Here is a 21529-nt window from a genome sequence, read left to right as displayed (position 1 = left end):
GTTTATGAATATTACGGGAAACTTCACTGCTACCTTGTCCAAAAAAGCGTTAGATGACATCTTCTATGTTAATTTGGATTTGAATAAAACTGTGAGCTCATGTATTGATGCATGATAAACACAATAGTTTTTTAGGCTTGTATATATGTAAATTAAAGTTACGGATAAAAGCATAAGCCCTTTTGTTTTTGTGCTAGTCAGCCTACATCGATGGAAGGTACAAGTCTTCAGGAATTGGACGCTGTGTTGGTCGCCCTGCGGCCCTGGGGGCGGTTTCAGGTATTCCAGCTTTTCCTTGTGTTCGTTGACCTCTTCCCTGCTGCTTTTGCCATCCTCAGCGCAGTATTTACAGGTAATTTACAACAATATTATCAATAAAGACCGGTTCCGTATTCAGCGTAAACCATTTGTTTAATCTTAACATAGAGAGAAAAATCTCAAGTCCAATCATATTATGACAACATTTGATAAAAGTGTGCACTCCGGGTTAGAATTATGAAACTTTGCTTGAGGATGCATATGTAAGCTAAGCTTAAAAGAATCTCAGGACCAACCTCAATTTTCGACTTAGTCTGTATATAGAGGTGATGGCATAAATTTCAATTATGGGGTGCAGACCGAAAAACCAAAGATGACATCCAAAATGGCTAGTAAAAATGTTATGTTTGGATAGTAATGGTAATTTTTATGGTAAAAATGGTAATTTTTTATGTAAAAATGGTAACATTTATTGTAAAAATGGCAATTGTTATGATAAAACGGTATTTTTCAATCAGACTTATATGAATATTCTCATGTATACAACCTCTATCAAAATGTATCTTAATTTTTCATAATAAAAAAAAATGACCTTTGTATTATGTGGTGGCAGAATTGAAAATTGTATGTTCCTTTATTAAAATAATATTTGGGGGGAATATTGGACAACGCCAACGTTTTATAGCATTACAGCATGCGAAAGGTGGTTGCAAAATTGCTATTTGTATAAGAGTCTTATGGATAATTGAGCTAGTGTCAATCAAAAGTACATCTAATTACCTGACCTGTTGTTATGTTCAAGTTGCACTGTTATATAAAGAGTGTTAGCACAAAATTTTAGGCTGCTGGATGAAATGTCCTTTAATGCTTAACTACTTGAAATTTTATATTGCCTTGAAAACTGCTTGAAAAGTAAGTGCTTCTTTATTCAGAAGTAGTCCTTTAAATCATGTTCTGCTCCAAATGAAGTGTCTGAAGTAAAAGGTTCATCTTAAAGAAGCAAAAGACATGTTTGGTCTTAGTGACAGTTCGCTTGTAGCTCTTTGGTATTCTCTGATGACCTCGAAAATAAACACAAAACAATGTATTCTCTGATGACCTCGAAAATAAACACAAAACAATGTATGAACATTGCATAATTGCATTTTATTGACATAAGTTTAATGGGTGAGTCTGCCCAGAAATCCGACGCATATTCGGAAAAAAGAGAATATATACTACCAGTTATACCGTGAAAATCGAATAAAGATCCTTGATATCTCCATGTTAACTTCTTAAATTTTTCGCCAGTCTGGCTGTATGAATCTTGATATATATCTACTGAATAAATGGTAACTGCTTTATACTTATTTCCTATTGTCATACAAAAATAAATTATTCAATATAACGGTCAAAATCATTTGAATGTCGAATGAGGACATGATCGATATAGACAGCGATACTACTTATTTCTTCGTTTAATTTGAAAAAAAATATTGCATTAATAAATCATATTAACAATCAAATTAAATCATAGATCATCTCTTTTTTTATTAAAAGTCTTATTAAACATAAAATATCCCTACCTTAGCTCATGCAGTGCTTAACAAGTTACGTAAAAACATTTTTGCCTAGGTTTAATCAGTATTTATAAATCAAAAACATATTTTAATAAGTCCACTGAGCGCTTAAAACCCTTATAAAACTCAATTCCAAGTTCCGTCTTTTAGAGCCAATGGATATCCAGCAGCCCTTCGTATCCCTTTTGTGGACAACTCCTTATCAAACAAACCTCTGACGGGCTGTACAAAAGCCAAGACACAGCTCACTCAAACACATAGTAGCTCTTATTCATTTTCCTTAGTGTCTAACTTGATCACAATTTTGCAGCAATGATGCCCATTCAGGGCTTACCAATGTCATGTCTATATCAAGTGCCAAATAATTTTGGCAACCATTTGGAGCAAATCAAACGCATATTCAGGTCCAGAAAGCACGTATGCTGCTCTAACTAAGCCTACTCAGAGTAATAATGACCACAGTTTTGGCAACTATAAGGCCAATTCAGAGCCAACCAAACCAACGTGCAGGGAATGCAACGGATCTTCAATTTACAATTATGTTATTATACATTGGAAACGAACATATTTCTATTAACATCAAGTAATAGAAAAACTTACAGGATTTTTAAAATTATGTGGGATTTGGGTACTTTGCCCTTTAAATGGGCCTTAAATTGCATTGACATTGACCTTGAGATATTCAATGCAGAATGTTAATGACCTTGTAATAAGCATCAACGTTTTAAATTATCTTGTTATTTCTTCTTAAAATCGGTAAATTATTCATTTATTACGAAAATCATGGTTGCCACGGCAACAAAAACCCTTTTTGTGGAGAAAATTTGTATAAATTTTGAATAGGTTCACTCCAATATCTCTTAACAGTCAATACCTTTCCCTAAACAATGCACTTTTTGTGTCACAGTATGTTTCGCAACTATATTAACATAATTCTTGTAATGGCGGCCGTATATGATTTTGACGGCGATATTGGATGAATCCAGAGTGGGTTATGACCTTTTTGTATTCAAATTCCCATTTTCTGCACTTACACAAGTTTAAATTTTTTAACCCAATGTGGACATTTTTTCACAATATGATCCAACTAAAATGGTCGAGTAATATTTTATGCACAAAATGATACGTTTAAAAAAATCCAATATACTACGTGGCCAAAAGTTTCCAAGTAAAGAAAGAGCCAAAATATCGCTAATATTATTTTGGCTGTACATAAATCAGACGCTTGTTCTGATCATTGAGTTAAACATAATAATGCACTAAAAAATCATCAATTTATAATGTGCCCCTTTAAGATGTTGAATTGTGATGCTGTATAATGAGGGAAATGAAATTCAGGATGACGTTCAAGAAAACTATATTTCAGTACTTACTACCCCTAAATTTAAATGGATAGGCATGAATATTTCAATGTGCATTGCTTATTTGCGTAATGAACCTTAAAATAAAAATGCTGCACTAAAAATCCAAGGTCGAAATACGTAAAGGCTACACACTCGGATTTCTTGTATATTTTTGTTATATTGATGGTAATGCAGTTTCATTTGTATCCTACAATGGATGACATATTGAATGGCTTACTTTTATTTAATCGTTAACATAGTTTAGTATACAACTAGGGTTAAGTCCCTCTCAGAATCTTTCTAATATTGCCACGAAATCCAATATGTCCTCCACAGTGCATTAAGTAGTCTTTATTTAAGAGCTCAACATGAGTGTCGTTGACTTTGAATGGGCTTAATGGTTGCCAAAATGTCTAGTATTTAGCAATGAGAAGTCACATTAGTGAAGGGTGTTGGTTTGAATGGCTTTTATTTTGTATTATAGTTGCCACATGTGACAAACTTAATTGTATAACAGCACAATAATTTGTTTCGCTTTTAATGGTCTTTATGGTTGATAAAATCTAAAAAATAAATATACAGAACTGGACCGAATTTTATATTTCCCCATTGTAAGGTTTGTTTATATATGCATTGGTTTGAATGTACTCAACAATAGGAATTCTCGGACAACACTTAAAGGTCCATTCTCTTTCATCAGAGGTTTGATAACGATATATATATATCGTTTTAAATATATATTTATATATATATACCCTCTGATCAATCGATGTAAAATCGAGTGCAAAACTATCAATCACTTGACCATCAACACGCTAATACATTTTTCATTAATTTTGTAAATTAAAGCACTCTGTTTTGATACGAATATAAGTTGTTTTTAGCAAAATCTTTTGTCAGCGATTTACAATTAACATACCGTGATTTAAGGTATTTAGTTTTATGATGGACGAATATTTTAATAAAGTAATAGTTTAAATGCGAACAAGTCATTTACAAAATATTGAAATAAAGCTACGACACATAATATGAATCTTAAAAAATAAAAATAAGATGCACATATTTCACAATTGTATGTTTTACAAAAAGCTGGACTCTTCGGTTGCCGTAAGGATTCCTTATTTTAATTGAGTCTGTTAGGCTCTTTTTCATTGGCTGTAGGCTATCGCCATGGTTTGCCGACTCTAAGATAATCTATAAAAAGAAAACATCGAACACCTCTGATTGGCTTACATTTTCGCTGTTTGCACTCAGAATCGGGGCGATTGAACCAGAACGTGCTGCTGGGCGCTTGAGCCCATATAAATGAAGTATCAGGTACTCAGTGCCTTGGATGCAGGCACATCATGGCTTCCTAAATTCATAAAACCTGGACAAACAAGTTTTCTGGTACTGAACGAACGTGGAAAGTGAAACTTGTGAAACTTCCGACTGGATTGACAACTTAAAACAAATAAGTTTATATTGTTAACGACCAATACTATGTCGTTTTTTTTTTTTATTTATTTTTATTTTATTTGTTTATTTTTATTTTTTTTTGTGGGGGGGGGGGTGCGACACAGCTGGGTTAACAGGTTCATATATATACTTTATTTTGAACACTCAGGATACATCCCGGAATTCACGTGCTTGGATGTAGAGAATGGCGGGAACCTGACTGTCGGCAGAAAATACGAGGTTAATGATGACCAGTGCTCATATGGCGTATATTCCGTTCATGAAAACTTGTCCACTCTTCTTGAAACAAAACAATGCACGAACTTTTCCTATAACTACGCATTCACATATGCCACAGAGGTAAGGAAAACACAAAGCAAAATATTTGTATACTTAAGTACTTCTTTTGTTAAATAGCATGTTTGTACATATAACCTTCATATCATGAGGCAAGTGTCATGTCTTACATCACATTAGTCTGTGTTTTGTTCTTAGTGGGGCCTGGTTTGTGGGCGTTCAAACTTGGCGGCTCTTGCTCAGTCACTTGTGATAGTCGGACAAGGCATCGGAGCTATCACCACCTCGCATTTAGCGGACCGTGTCGGCCGAAAAACGGTTCATGTTATCTCGCACTTGGGTATCCTAGCAACGATGGGCGTCATGGCGGTTTCATCAAATATTTATATGTTGTTGGCGCTCCGACTTGTCGCTGGGACATTTCAACAGGTATTGTTGTGCCCGGATTTTGGGACACAAGACATTAATTTAAAGTTAAACTTGTTCTTGTTATTAACATAAATACATTATAAATGTAACCTATACTATTTAAAGTTATCTTATTTAACACTTACCCGATTTTATTCAGAATATGATGATACTCGGAGTGATAAAAGTATCATGAACTGACTCTGTATTTACATTTGCCAAAAGTGCATTTCAGATAAACTTTACCCCACCCGGTAATTGTAAGCATTTAGTGAACGTTTTCAACAGATGCATGCTTTTAAATTTAAATCGTTCAACAATAGCTTTCCTCGATATGTTGGCGTTAAGATGCATTTGTTTTCCTCACCGCTGGTGCGACGTTATATCCATATTTCTTGCATTATTTATCGTAAAGTTTCTGTACTCGCACAATGTCAGCCATTTTGTTTTTCTGCGCAACTTCCGCTCGTTTAAGGTCAAGTGCAGTCATGTATAAGGTGACTCATCTTTTTGATTTGTTTATGTTTACATTCCAAAACTTAAGGCTATGTCCGGAGCCTTTCTTTGTATCAGTTACATATTTTTCCAAGATGGCTGCCTTTGATTCACATAAACGTTCTATTTTGTGGCAGTCACATGACTGCCATTCAAATCGTTGTCACTGCCATAATTTTTCTTGGCACTGCCAACGTTTTGGGTGGCATTGCCGTCATTCTTATTGGTAGTAACGTTTTGCCAACTGTGCGAGTATAAAAGCGCCACGATTTTCGTTGGCAGGCAGTCTGAGTCAAGCATTTATTCAGTGCAGAACCACGTTACGTTTGCTAAAGTAATAAATCTGAGTTTCAACTGAAATAATTACAATAGTTACATTAAAGAACTACTTGATAAAATAATCACTCAGCAAACGTATAACTTATGTGACTTTGTATGAATTGATCATTTATAAGTAGTTTTACTAACGTTCATTGACAAAGTCCTACTAGTGCAGTATACATATTGAAGATATATAACGCAAAGACAACTTTTATATGCAAGTAGGGTGACTTTTGTGAGTTATCTCGCTTAGATTGCATTACCAGAACAATATTGAAATCGCATTGAACTGCAGAAATAACACCGCTAGATTAATAAATAATATAACAAATAAATTATATTATATAATACGGGTTTTTCGGAACGTGCGCACCAGCGAAAACTAGTGACTTTTAATGAATATTATGATATAAATACATAATATTTCTGTATAAACATTTGTACCCAGTTCGAGTGATGTTTCACCTTTATTAATGCAATACACTGTTAAAACTTATAAACTGTTTTCAATACGTGGTTGACAATTGGTACGAACTACAGAATGTCTGCGTATTATCAGAGTTGAGTTGGTTACTTGAGAGCCAAGCTGAGCTTGTTCACACGGCCTACAATAAGTTGAAGCGAAGTTGTGATATAAATTTGCGTCAAGTACATTCACTAGCGTGAAACTAGGGCGAGCCCCCTACATTTTGGTGTCAGAAGTGGGATTGGTTATTTTATACCAATCCAGTGAGACGCATCTACCCATAACATGGCAAGCCACGAAAGCGATGAAGAGGTTACCTTCCCCAGAACTAGAAGCCGGACAAGAACGGGAGCAAGAGAGCAATCCGGTGAACAAGAGGAGGGTGGTGACTGCAGCCCATACCGCAACGCAAATTCTGTTGAGCGGCATACGCATCCTGACGTAAGCGAACCAGCCCAGGCGCAAATAACAGCAATGATGTCAGACATGGCTGGTGTTTTGAAAGAGGTGGTCAGTAAGCTACGGGTACTTAAAGAGGCGCAGCGTGCACATGTGCCAACGGAAGCACATAACAGCAGGGAAAGATACAGACCGATGATAGGCCCGGAACCGGAAGTAAACGCACATGAAAACAGATGGGGAGCGGATGCCAACAACTCCCATAACAACCGACGGGGTGAGGTTGTTAGCCCGGAGCACATGAGAGCCCGCCACATGGACGACGACTATGGCGTCGAGAGGCCCGACTGGCAAATGGCGTTTGAAAGACAGGCAAGGAGACACACATCTCGAGACCGGCGACAAAACCAGCCTCACTTTAAATTACCACCATTTACGGGAAAAGAGAACTGGAACGTCTGGTTAACGAAGTTTGAGACAATTGCTGACCGACAAGGCTGGGACTTTGAGGAGCGCTTAGACAATTTGTTACCGAAGATCGAGGGGCAGGCAAGTGAGTTTGTGTTTTCTCAAATATCAGCAGACGTTCTGAGTGATTACGAGGCCCTAGTCGGGGAATTAACGGGCAGGTACCGTGTAATCGAAACAGAACAATTGTTTGCTGTTAGATGCAGCAGACGATACCAAAAACATGGTGAGACCGCTGAAGATTTCGCGTCCGAATTAAAGCGTCTTTACGACAAAGCCCATCGGCATAGGGACATACGTTCACGGGACGAAGATCTCACAAGGCGATTCTTCGACGATTTGCAAGATCAAGAAGCTAGGTTTGCCATAGAGTTTAACAAGGAGCCGCGTTATATAGATGAGGCCGTGTTCCACGTGGTGAGCTGGATACAGATGAAGGCTGGACTGAGGGGTGATAGGGGCAGAAATGCAGCCAGACGCACTTTTGATGTTGATATTGACGTTGAAGAGCTAGGGGGTGAGAGTGAAGAGCAGTTACGACGAACGGCGGACGTGAAGACATTGCGATCTCAAGCCCCGACAGCAAAACGGAAGGATGAGAGCAAACCCGCGTCACCCGACAACCAGCAACAGCTTCTAGAACGACTGTTGCAACGTGTTGAACATTTAGAACAGGCTTCGAGGCAAAATCGGCCACAGAGGAGAATGAACAACGTTGAGTGCTTTAATTGTCACGAGCGAGTCCATTACGCCAGGGAGTGCATAAACAAACGCGTGGTGAAGCAGGAAAAGAGCGGTATGGATACCGAGAAACAAGAAAGCGGGGCTTTAAACAGGCAGGGACCGTCTCTCGCGGCCAGAGGGAGGTCCAGTTAAGTGAGAAAATTGTAGTCAAAGGCCATATTTTTGTACATAATGCAAGCACGCAGGCGGGGGTCCTAAAGAGCGGAGAGACACATGCGGACCTTGGGGTAAAGGTACGTTTAGGGTTACCTTGGGACCACTAGGTATGGAGAAAGAGCTCGCAGTGGCGGAGAAAGAAGACGAGGCGCTTCTTGGTTACGACGTGTTGGTTGGCGGTGACGGTGGCCCGGCTGACCTACTTCTAAGCAAAGACCTTATTTTGCTTAATGGGTGTGAGATACCGTGCTTGCGGAAAGGTAATCTACAAAAGGTGAGGAAAGAGTAGTGGCGGAGGACATTTGTTTGCCAGCGCAGTCTGAAGCCGTGGTTGATGTCTTTGTTGAGAGGATAGAGGAGGATGACCTGGACGAGGAGGCAAACTACATTGTGGAAGCCACAGAATCGTTCAAGACAAGGTACCCGCTTTTGATGGCATCTACCCTCGTTAACATCAACGGCCCCACTACATGTGAGGATACTTAACCCATTCCTTACTGCGACAACCCTTAAACAGGATGCAGAGATAGGGATGGCTGTGCGAGTAGAGCGTGTAGTAAGCGTTTTGGCTCCTAAGGAAGATGCGAAGGAGGAAAGTAATGCGGACCGGGTCCGAAGGGTGCAGATCAGAAGCGCGACCGATGAGCAGCCAGTATGTATGGATATGCGGGGTGAAGTTGCTAAGGTTCCTGATCACTTGAAATCTCTGTTTGAGCGGTCGGCGACAGGCAGAAGGCAGCGCGAACAAGAGATATTGTCAGGTTTTTAGTGAAGTACGGGGGCGCGTTTTCTAAACATGAATGGGACTTGGGTCTCACCGATTTAGCAGAGCACTCAACACAGTTGAGGCCCCGCCAGTAAAACAGCGGCCCAGACGAGTTCCAATTGCGCATGCTGATGAAGAGAAAAAGGCGGTTGAAGATTTACTCCAGAAGGGTGTCATACGCAAAAGCACTTCCCCTTGGGCCTCACCAATTGTCCTTGTCAAAAAGAAATCAGGGGCAATACGACCATGTGTAGACTATAGAAAGGTCAATGAGCTAGTGAAACCAGACGGCTTCCCTTTGCCTAGAATTCAGGACTGTCTCGACGCGGTTGCGGGTTCCAACATATTTAGTAGTTTTGACCTTACAAGTGGTTATTTTCAAATACCAGTAAAAAAGGAGGACATCCCGAAAACAGCATTTTGCTGTAAAAACGGACACTACGAGATAGTACGTATGCCATTCGGGCTCAATAATGCAAGTGGGACTTTTAAGCGTGTTATGGAGCTCGCGTTGCAAGGGCTCCAGTGGGTCACTTGTCTGGTATACATAGATGACATCATCGTCTTTGGCCGCAGTTTTGATGAGCATATGACCAGAACAGCATAAGTTTTAGACCGCATTGTAGCAGCCGGAGAAGTGTCAGCTATTGCAGACGGAAGTAACATTTCTTGGACATGTGGTCTCTGCTGAGGGTTTGCGTCCAGACCCAACTAATGTGGCCAAAATTCTAGCTTGGCCGCATCCAGTCAACGCTAAACAAGTGAAACAATTTGTAGCCACTGGGTCTTATTACCGCCGCTTTGTGAAATTTTTGCAAAGATCGCCCATCCATTGACCGAACTGACAAAAATCGACAAACCATTTGTATGGAGCGATGATTGTGAACAGGCTTTCGCCACACTGAAGCAGTGCCTGACAAGTCCCGATATTATGGGTTGCCCTCGTAATGATGCTGGACAATTTATCTTAGATGTTGACGCTTCTGGTACTGGCATAGGTGGGGTCTTGAGAGCGGAGCGCAAGTGTAACAGAGCGGGAGTTGTTGGCAGTCATCTTTTTCGTTCAGTATTTTCGCCAATACCTGTTAGGCCGGAAGTTCCGGGTTCGAACAGACCACCAGGCCCTCGTTTGGCTATTCAGGCTGAATGAGGCTAATGGTAAGGTGGCTAGGTGGCTTGAAATATTGGCGTCATATCAATTCGAGATTGAGTACAGGCATGGTCGTCTTCAAGGTCATTGTGACGCGTTGTCGAGATGTCCGGTTCCCAGCGACTGCACGTGCGACGCGGTTGACACAGACGAGCCATTTAAATGCGGTCCATGCTCAAAGTGCAAACGATGGGCGGAGATTATGCGCTTAGAGCCACATTTTCCAGTCATAGGTGAAGAGATCAGGGCCCAAACTATCGAACCCCCAGATGTTGGTGACCAAGACGCTATATCGGTGGTCAGAACGATCGATGCGGAAAAGCCGTCAACATCATCCACCGAACCATCAAAACCCAGAGCTGTTTGCAATTGGTTAGATGGTTACCAAGCTGCAGATATCGCCAACATGCAATCCCGCGACAGTGATCTTGAGCTGGTTTACACTGGGATGCTAGAGGCGCGCCGACCAAATAGAGAAGAGATGGCGTCCAAGAGCCCGGCGGCAAGGCACTATGATATCATCTGGGAAAATCTGTCCTTAGTTGATGGTGTTCTTTACCGTAGACAGTCTCCAGAAAAGAAACCGCAGATGGTTGTACCAAATGAACTAAAAAATGAAGTTATGTGCTTTGTCCACGATGGATTGACCGGCGGTCATATGGGGGTTAAGGCCACTAAGGCAAAACTCTTGGAAAGCTTTCATTGGTATATGATGAAGAAAGACGTTAAGCTTTACGTAAGTTCTTGTGACGTTTGTGAGGCAGACAAGCTTCCCCAGAAGAAGCCACGTGCACCAATGGGTCATGTTAGGGCCGGAGCTCCATGGGACATCCTCGCATTGGATTTTATGGGGCCACTTCCGGTTACGCCACGGGGAAACCGCTACGTGCTTGTCGCAGCTGATCATTTCACCAAGTATGTTGAGGTGTGGCCGGTCCCAAGCCAAACTGCAGAAGTGTGTGCAGACAGGATAATTAATGACATAGTGGCAAGATGGGGCACTCCTATAAGTATCCACACTGACCAGGGCTCCGCTTTTGAAAGTAACCTTTTCAAACAGCTGTGCGAGCAACTCGGTGTTAAAAAAACGAGAACCAGTCCACGGCGTCCGCAGTGTAACGGCCAGGTGGAACGATTTAATCGAACAATTGTTAAGATGTTAAAGTCATATCTGAAAGATTCCCAAGAAGATTGGGACCTCCATCTTGGTATTCTGGCAGGAGCATACAGGTCAACACCTAACAGGGCGACAACGCTGACACCTAATATGCTTGCCCTTTGACGCAATATTAGATTGCCGGCGGACCTGATATTTCCATTGCACCATGTGAAGACAAGCAACACCGCCCTTGATTCTCCAGCAACATCGTATGTGAGGGAGCTGAAAGACAAAATGCTTCTTGCACATAGCGTAGCACGCGACCATATTGGGCGGGACGCCAAGCGTAGCAAAGAGATGTATGATACTCGGGCATTCTTCACCGAATACAATGAAGGCGATTTAGTCTGGTGCTTACATGAGGCCCGTCATGTTGGAATTAACCCGAAACTAGAAAAGGCATACAGCGGTCCCTTTGTCATCACAAGCAAGCAGTCAAGGGTTAATTTTGTTGTACAAGTAGATAAAAAAGGGAAAACTAAAGTGTTTCATCATGACAAATTGAAGATGTACCAGGGGAGGTCCCCCTCTAAGTGGGTGACGGATGTCAAAATTCAACTTCAACAACAGTGTTAATTGGTGTATTATATGCAAACATAATACATGAGCTGAAAGTGTGTTTAACAGTTATACATATAAAAGAAGTTAAATATTGTTGTGAAAACTGTAAATGTACATACTAGATGCACATAAAGAGTAATAATGAGAACAAATAAATAATAAAAAAAACAATGGTCAAACGGGCGTCCAGCCGGCGCATTTTGTAAAACGTTATAAAAAAACCCATTTCTGTTGTGAAACGCAAAAACAAAACATATAAGATTAACAAAATAACGCGTACGACTTTTGCGAATATGCTTAGTAAGGTAAAGGCAATCAAGCGAGTCTTCCAGAGAATGTATATAAAGAGTTATAAAAACATTGTTGATTTTACAGATCCAGACAGATATGTCAGCTGTGAGCAGAGTACAGTACCGGTGCAGAAGGTGTGACAAGGTTGGGTGTCGTTATCAGGTCGTGGCTCACATTCTCAAAGCCCATGTCCCTATTAATGAGAGTGCCTTTCTTTTGTACCAGGTGTTTCTTTCGATGCCAGGACAAAGACACCTTGTGGAACCATACGGAACGCTAGAGGGGACACATCAATGAGGTCAAGAAGAACGGACCAACGGGTGAACTGAAGGACATCCTAAGGGCCTCGACGAATCCTTGATATGTAACGGAAAAGGACATGGTTATAATTGATTGCGAGGTGCCTTCACCACATGTCGTAGGTTTTGAAGAGGACCCGTTTCAGAACAACGACGGACAAGACCACACGTTAACTGCACCAAGCCCCAAGGGACCACCACCACCGAAAGTGTCGTCACTATCGTCATTCAGGCCTGCACTTCAGCCATTTGGGAATGTGCCTGACTTTCGAGCAGTCCCATTGAAGGACTATTTGGCTAGTAAGATACCAGCACAGAAGATAACTTAAGTCCAAATACATTCAGGGAAAAATTCTGTCCCTGCTTTCAGCAGTGTTGTCCAACAACCATATGATGTCGCAGGGCATGGTCTGACTTACACTGATCTTGAGTCTGTCTCGATGTTTGATATTGGTCCCAACGTTAGACAGGTAGCCCAAAATGATCAGCGAAATCAAATGCCGTCAACAGAGGTTGGTCACTTCATGGAAAATTCGTTTCCGGCCTTCCAAACTGCTGGGGACATTCCTAGAAATCCAATCTTTGAGCAGACAGAAACACGTACTCCCTCATACGAAAGGAAGCGCAAGGCAGTTGACATTGCACCTACCCCTTGCCTAGACGAAAGGCTCACGGAACTGGATCTTGTAATGCCAGTTTTGCAAGACTTGACTGACCCCTTATTTCTTGGGAAAACGCCTAAATGTGGAGAGGACCAAGCAGACAACATCAAAACACCAATGAAATTACAAGAGTCTATGGCTTCGATGGAAAAAAAAACATTGTTGCAGCCATAGAGGCACAGACCGCAATGTTCCTCTCCGGGTTTCAGAGGGTTTGTAAATCTTTGGATGAAACAAACAAAGAGCTTTGCAGAATTGAACGCAAAGTCAATCACCTGGACCAGCAAATAACTGATAGTGATAAGGAGAACACTAAGCATATTAAGGGACAGATTAACAGGAAAAAATGAAGGCTGCAGGAGCATCCCTTTTTATTAGTGGGGGGCAATGTTGTGCCCGGATTTTGGGACACAAGACATTAATTTAAATTTAAACTTGTTCTTGTTATTAACATAAATACATTATAAATGTAACCTATACTATTTAAAGTTATCTTATTTAACACTTACCCGATTTTATTCAGAATATGATGATATTCGGAGGGGTAAAAGTATCATGAACTGACTCTGTATTTACATTTGCCAAAAGTGCATTTCAGATAAACTTTACCCCACCCGGTAATTGTAAGCATTTAGTGAACGTTTTCAACAGATGCATGCTTTTAAATTTAAATCGTTCAACAATAGCTTTCCTCGATATGTTGGTGTTAAGATGCATTTGTTTTCCTCACCGCTGGTGCGACGTTATATCCATATTTCTTGCATTATTTATCGTAAAGGTTTGTACTCGCACAATGTCAGCCATTTTGTTTTTCTGCGCAACTTCCGCTCGTTTAAGGTCAAGTGCAGTCATGTATAAGGTGACTCATCTTTTTGATTTGTTTATGTTTACATTCCAAAACTTAAGGCTATGTCCGGAGCCTTTCTTTGTATCAGTTACATATTTTTCCAAGATGGCTGCCTTTGATTCACATAAACGTTCTATTTTGTGGCAGTCACATGACTGCCATTCAAATCGTTGTCACTGCCATAATTTTTCTTGGCACTGCCAACGTTTTGGGTGGCATTGCCGTCATTCTTATTGGTGGTAACGTTTTGCCAACTGTGCGAGTATAAAAGCGCCACGATTTTCGTTGGCAGGCAGTCTGAGTCAAGCATTTGTTCAGTGCAGAACCACGTTACGTTTGCTAAAGTAATAAATCTGAGTTTCAACTGAAATAATTACAATAGTTACATTAAAGAACTACTTGATAAAATAATCACTCAGCAAACGTATAACTTATGTGACTTTGTATGAATTGATCATTTATAAGTAGTTTTACTAACGTTCATTGACAAAGTCCATCTAGTGCAGTATACATATTGAAGATATAACGCACAGACAACTTTTATAAGCAAGTAGGGTGACTTTTGTGAGTTATCTCGCTTAGATTGCATTACCAGAACAATATTGAAATCGCGTTGAACTACAGAAATAACACCGCTAGATTAATAAATAATATAACAAATAAATTATATTATATAATACGGGTTTTTCGGAACGTGCGCACCAGCGAAAACTAGTGACTTTTAATGAATATTATGATATAAATACATAATATTTCTGTATAAACATTTGTACCCAGTTCGAGTGATGTTTCACCTTTATTAATGCAATAAAACTGTTAAAACTTATAAACTGTTTTCAATACGTGGTTGACAATTGGTACGAACTACAGAATGTCTGCGTATTATCAGAGTTGAGTTGGTTACTTGAGAGCCAAGCTGAGCTTGTTCACACGGCCTACAGTAAGTTGAAGCGAAGTTGTGATATAAATTTGCGTCAAGTACATTCACTAGCGTGAAACTAGGGCGAGCCCCCTACAGTATTAAGATTCCACCTTACCGTTTGAAGGTCCTTCAAAATATTCCATAACGTTTCATTACCAGCTTTTTTAATCATTTCCTTCTTCTGTTTTTCAGTTTTTCCCCTTCAATTTCTCAAGTCCTACCAAAAACCTTCTGAATATTTAAGTTCTAACAATATCGGAGATGAATGATACAAATCCTAAATTGTGCTGGGTATGGGTCATTACAAATTGACAATTACTGCAATATTGGTACTTTATAGTTATTTTAGCGTCAGTCACGAAAATGTGCATTAAGCTGAGCTTTTCGGCGATTTTGCTAATTGTTTTGAGTTGCTTTTAACCGTCTTTAATTTACAAAAGTGTGATTCTTAATTGGCGTCCATAACCAATGCCATTGGTTAACGTTTCACATAGTAGCATTTCCAATGAACTCCGTTTTGTCAAATTATTCACAATATATCGTCCCCATTACAAATCCGCTCTCTATTCTCAGGGTATGGTATGTACGGGAAAGATTTTGGCACTAGAAATTTTCCCGCGAAAGCAGCGATCTCATATCGAGGCTATCACCTTCCTGGCCTGGTCTTTTGGCATTATGGCCCTCACGCTGATTGGTTGGCTCTTCCAGTCCGTTGACTGGCGCTACCTGCAGCTCGCACTTGCCACCTGCTCGCTGTATGCGTTGTTTCAGTGGTGGTAGGTGACGCTTTACATACTGATTTTAATTATTTACTTTTGTTTTGGAAGCTCGTTTATCTTGGAATAGCTCCATAGAAACATTAAATAAATTTCAGAACCGGTCTTTACCTTCAAATAATAATAATTATTTATAACATCTACCTCGTATATAACAGGATGATGGATGAATCTATGCGCTGGCTGATCAGCAATGGCCGAATCAAAGAAGCCAAACACATACTGAAAAAGGCTGCTAGATGGAATAATGTCGACTATGCGAAGGTTGAAGCTGTCTTTGATGAACATGTGCGTGTCAAGTCTACCATGGACAGGCCGCTCGTTCTTGTTAATGGGAAAGCCAAATATACAAGAACCGAGAAAAACAGTGCTGATATTAAAGGAAACAAAACGCAAATGAAAAATGAAAAAGCAGCAGCCACAGTAGAAAAATACACAGTTATTGACATTTTACGGAACCCTGCACTTCGGGCAAATACGCTCATACTGTGGTACAGCTGGTAAGTATGTATCTCGCGAAAAAGAGATTGTTTTGGGATTTTTGTCTATTTCATATGAAATTCGCACATTGTTTTAAGGTTTTTTTACAAAAACAAAACAAAATCTATATTACTTTTGCGATCACCATATGACAATAGCCGTCGAAATTAACATCACTAGAAACTAACAGTTTCACGTTACACCAGGATCGTTGCCACGGGCACGTACTACGGGCTAATATTGGTATCTTCTCATCTGGCCGGCGATCGCTTTATTAACTTCTTTCTAAGTGGTGCAATAGAGGTACCATCTCTAACCCTAGAGTTCTACCTTTTTAACAAGTAAGTGTGTGTTGTTTGTGGAATAGTTGCGATTTATCTTTTTTAATAAACAGAGTTTTAGAATGTGATACTGATATTGTCACGTCTGCTTTTTTATTGTCCTGATAAAAGAGATGCAGTATCGGCACCAACATCGTGCTGAAAGCTTTCTAACAATCGCTTAACATTGTCTGTTATACAGAGCCTGCACACATATCCGAGTTTGCAGGAAAAGAATGTATTGTTTTTGTTCAAGGTACACGCGATACCAAGAACAATATACATACATGTAATTATGTTTTTATTTCCAGGATCGGACGGAAACGGACAATGATCCTATGGTTCGCGGTAGCCGCCATCAATTTGGTGATTTCCACCGTTATTCTAACAGTTTTTCGTAAGTGTTCTTTTCCGACTCGTACATAAATATTCCACTTAGGTATCACAATGGTATGATAGTTAGGGGAAACGTGACATTTCCTTTGTTAAGAAGTGAATATAGTCTGTTCATGCGTGTTATATACAGTTAGTTGCTTGATGTTTTCTCTTGTCTGTAAAAATCGGGGTTATACTGCTTTGAACATGTCGGTCGGTCAGTTGGTAGGCCAAACCTTGTCCGAAATAATAACTGGATAACACTTAGACTTTATGTCCTCCAATTTAATGGAAGGGTTGGTCATTGGCAGCAGCTGACCCGTATCGATATTGAGGTCAGTAGGGGAAATTTCAAGGTAGCGTTGACTTTGAAAATTAAAGCTTGGTCTTAATGACTTCTTTAGTTTTCTTGGTCCTACAGTCCGTTCACTTGATTGGTGATTGACAAACAATACTTATGACTATAAATTTGTAGATCAAGGTCGCGATGGACTTAAAAAGAATGTCATATTGATAACTTCAATATTATTCGGCCAAAAGTCCTCAAACATTGTCGAGGTGAGACCTGCATGTGACCACCATTGATATTGTCCGAACAATTTAAATTTAATCGATGCTCTCTGATCAGGGTAGGAGGTTGTCATAGCAAGAAGATCCCTATTGGAGAACCATATCGATTTTACAATTAACAAATCAAAGACCAATGTCATTAGTTTGACCATAGTCGTGGTACTCTTTCAATATTCATATGTAAACTAAAGAAACAAGCTCAGTAGCCAAAAAGTTTAAACATAAACCCCGTTTAATGTCTAAGGGTAAACGCCAAAGTCAGACGACAAAACAAAAAATCACAAACAAGACACGTATTAAAACAAATAAATGAAAAAAATCAAATGTTTTGTTAAATGTTTGAAGGTTGTAACTCAGATTAAACTGACCCTTGTTTTATTATCATTAACATATTGGTTACCACTTCAATTGATCTTTATAAATTTAACACTTTCATTGCCGATATTCATAATAATATAATATCCTATTAACACTCTCACAACTTTCAGGATGGCACTCTCACAGCTTTCCGGATGGCGCATACATGTTTTACTGGAAACAAATATTAATCAAATTATATAACGACATTTCGAACTCTTTTAAATAACAGTGTATATTGCCTGTGTCTTGGTGCATTGTATCTTGAATATGTTTGGATGCAGTGTGTCGTTGTTGATGCGAGCTTTGTCTTACAGTTGTTTTTAAATAACTTTGTCGTACCTCTTAAGAGCTAGCACAGATGCTCCGACTTGATTTCTTCGCTAACAGGTTATGTTGATGTCCTGTCGATGAGTACTTAAAATTATCGATAATTATGGGAGGTTATGGACATGTAAAGTAGTTTAAAACCCCGGTAGACAAGAGTTACAATGAACTCTTGTTTCACTGACCGTTTCAAGGCGATAATCCCTTCATTTAGGCCTTAGGCGGGGTTTGTTTTCATGCTGAGGTACATTTACAGAGTTTGTGCTAGCAAGGACGTTTTAAATTACCATTGTTTGCAGATGACGAAGTAAGATTAATTGCACAGGAAAATGGTAGTGTCATAGCTGACAACAGTGTGTACAAGTGTATTATGTTTGTGTCGGGCATGGGCTTTCATATTTCCATTGTTGAAGGTAACGTTGTATCATTCTTGCGTTTTCTATTGGCAGTTGTTTTGCCATTGTAGGTGGAAATGTAGCAGGCTTTGGCTGGTTCGAGAAAGCGCTTATGCCTTGACCAGAAGAAGTATTTATTGGATTCTTTCAGAATGTCATTGCTTATACATTCAATAAACGCACTCCAATTAAATTTGCAGCTGGGGTCAGGGCAGCGGCCATAGTGGCAACAGGTTTTTCTCTAGTGGGCAAGTCCGCCAGCACTGGTTCGTTAAGCACCGTCTTTCTCTACACGCCCGAGATTTACCCTACAAACTACAGGTACAAAAAGTCGCATTAATATGTAAGTACTGCATCTTAGAAAAGTAGTTCTGTTGAAGTCTGACCAAGAATGCAAGAACAATACTGGAATATGAAATACAAATATTAACCGAACTGATTATAAATAGCTTTAGCTTGGTTTAAACAGCACATATAAAGTCAAAGTATATACCATTAAAACAACAGCATATAGTAAAGATGGTTGAAAATAAACGGCCTGCATCGATAGCATTAATAACCTTATCTTTCAGAAATAGCGGTCTGGGGATTGCATCATCTATCTCTCGAATTGGAGGTCTTCTAGCGCCGTTTGCAAGTAATTTGGTACGTCAGATGTACATTTAAATGGGCTAAAATATAAAAAACTTTAGACCATTTATGATGAAAAACAAGAGTGACTTTATATATTTTATAACTTGAGTATTACTTTTGCTTACGATCTAGCACATACATGCATATATAATTATGTCTAGAACATTGTACAGGTGTCGAAAGTGAACTGTGCTACTCATACTGTAAAATTCCTATAATCGATATGATATGATCTGTAATTTAGATGCGTATAAAGCAAGAAGAACAAGGCTATCAATTGAATTGAAATAAATATGTGTTTATCATAGAAGAATGTACAGAAATATATTTTAATGCATCTCAACTGTTTAAGTGATTTAAACTAAGAATAGAGTAAGCAATGATGGCGACACGTGAACAACAAGCAATACGCATACCAATTTGTACAAAGATACGACACACGAACACAAAAACTAAAGGATGAGAAGATAGACCCTATCCATTGTACAAGAAATACCGTTCAAAGATAAATTTCAATTTGCCTTGGCCATAATCTATCCATAGAAAAGCCGTCAGCTGCAAAATGCTGATACTTTGGATTTTTGTTTGTGTATGCATTATGCCAGTTAGACTACAATTTAGGTATATTGTTCTTGTTTTTTTTCCGAAATCCGCTCTGCTTTCCTCTAGTATTTGTGATCTCCATATAGATCATTTATTAGAAAAATAAGACGAAAGTCGTAAACCTACCTAAGAGTATATAAGCACAAGGATCTCTATAATCTGTTTTGACAACTTTGGTTAACTATTCAGTTATTTCAAATACTTTGTGAAGTACTTCACTTTAAAACAAACATTAACTAATTGATGCATCTATAAGTATCATCTTTATAAAGCTTCATAATATAAATTGTGTTTCCAACTAGGCCTTAATCGCGATGTGGATTCCGGGTGCCATCTTTGCAACCATGTGTCTCATCGTAGTCCTGCTGGCGATGCGACTTCCTGAAAGCGCCACTCACGAACTTCCGGCTACTATTGCCGAGTGTGAAACGTGGGAAAGACATGGATGGCTACGAAGGGACTCGGAAGATGCAGCTGCATAGTTTTTTTAGAAGTTTTAATAACGATATGACTGTGATGCTTTAGTTATTGAGCACGTAGTTACATTATATTAATTATATCAATTGAAGTGGCGATATTATTAGGAAATGATTAATGGCATAAATGGGTACGTTTTGACTCTATTGAGAAGAAAGGTTAAAGTTTACTTTCCAAGCCTCCAAACACGTGCTCCTTTGACAATGATAAACATTGAAGGTATTTTGCACAGAAACATTTACTGAAATAAACAATCATAACTTTTCTCATTACTAAAAGTACATTAACTTTAAAACATGTACACATTTTGTTTTAATTATGTTTTTGTTGAATGATCAAACGCTGATGGTATAGTTTATTGCGCATGTACAATCAACAGTGGAGTTACACGACTCACATACGAAGCATGCTGATTATTAGAAACCTGCTGAAAAGTTTTGTGGAACCAGAACATTATGTTCTGGATTTTGGAAAGTTATAAAACCCTTCCTTTCCATCTAAGGAGCTCCCCCCTCTGGTGGCAGAAACGTTGAATCTTAATTACGACATGCCTTTCTCAATCTACATTAAATGTTCCGGATAGTCATACTAGTCCCATTAATGTTTCTGAATCAGGAAGGCCAATATTCGTGACATCGATATGTCATTGATTCAAACAAGGCGACATGATCTGATTCTGTGAATAGTTACATTAAAGAAATGGCAACTGAAATAAAGCATCCCCTTCGTAACCTTTTTAACTATTATATCTCCGCACATGTAAACAACCGCTTGTGGAAACTAGCAAACCGTAAACGTAAGTGCAAAAAACAAAAAAGTCGAATTCCCAAGATGTAGGCAATTATCGGCCGATTTCTCTGCTTAGTGTTATCTGCAACATTCTTTATCATATTTTGCATAGTATATATTTACCTCTTTGGAACTATCGGACACTACTTTTTCAGTCCAGTTTCCTTCCAAATGTTTCCACTGTCAATCATCTGGTTGCTATGTATCATTCTCTCCGAAGGCAAAGAAGTGCAGTTTTGTGACAGTTTTTAAACGTTTTGTTCGGGTTTGGCACACAGGTCTTCTTTTCAAACTACGACAAAGCTGTATAAGGTTCACCGCGCTGACTGATTATGTTAGCGAAACATTTAATCTCTTACAGTCGGCTTTTATTCATAAACACTGTTTGGTGTGTTGGCTAGTTTCTTTCAATTCAGCGA

At 39.2% G+C, this 21529-nt stretch overlaps 1 protein-coding gene across 1 annotated transcript; it reads left to right on the top strand.

Annotated features, from left to right (window-relative positions):
• The first annotated feature begins 208 nt into the window (after positions 1-208).
• On the top strand, positions 209-20975 carry LOC128228603 (organic cation transporter protein-like). The gene is made up of 10 exons (XM_052940009.1): positions 209-352; positions 4767-4957; positions 5093-5323; positions 15582-15784; positions 15943-16284; positions 16471-16605; positions 16896-16981; positions 18809-18929; positions 19181-19253; positions 20147-20975. Exons 1-10 carry the CDS (start codon positions 211-213, stop codon positions 20324-20326), a joined length of 1704 nt encoding a protein of 567 aa, XP_052795969.1. The 5' UTR covers positions 209-210; the 3' UTR covers positions 20327-20975.
• Positions 20976-21529: the final 554 nt, after the last annotated feature.

This window comes from Mya arenaria, chromosome 3 (genome assembly GCF_026914265.1).
Source record: "Mya arenaria isolate MELC-2E11 chromosome 3, ASM2691426v1".
Lineage (NCBI taxonomy): Eukaryota > Metazoa > Mollusca > Bivalvia > Myida > Myidae > Mya > Mya arenaria.
The sequence above is the reverse complement of the archived record's forward strand: the minus strand, read 5'-3'. Positions and strand labels throughout refer to the sequence as shown.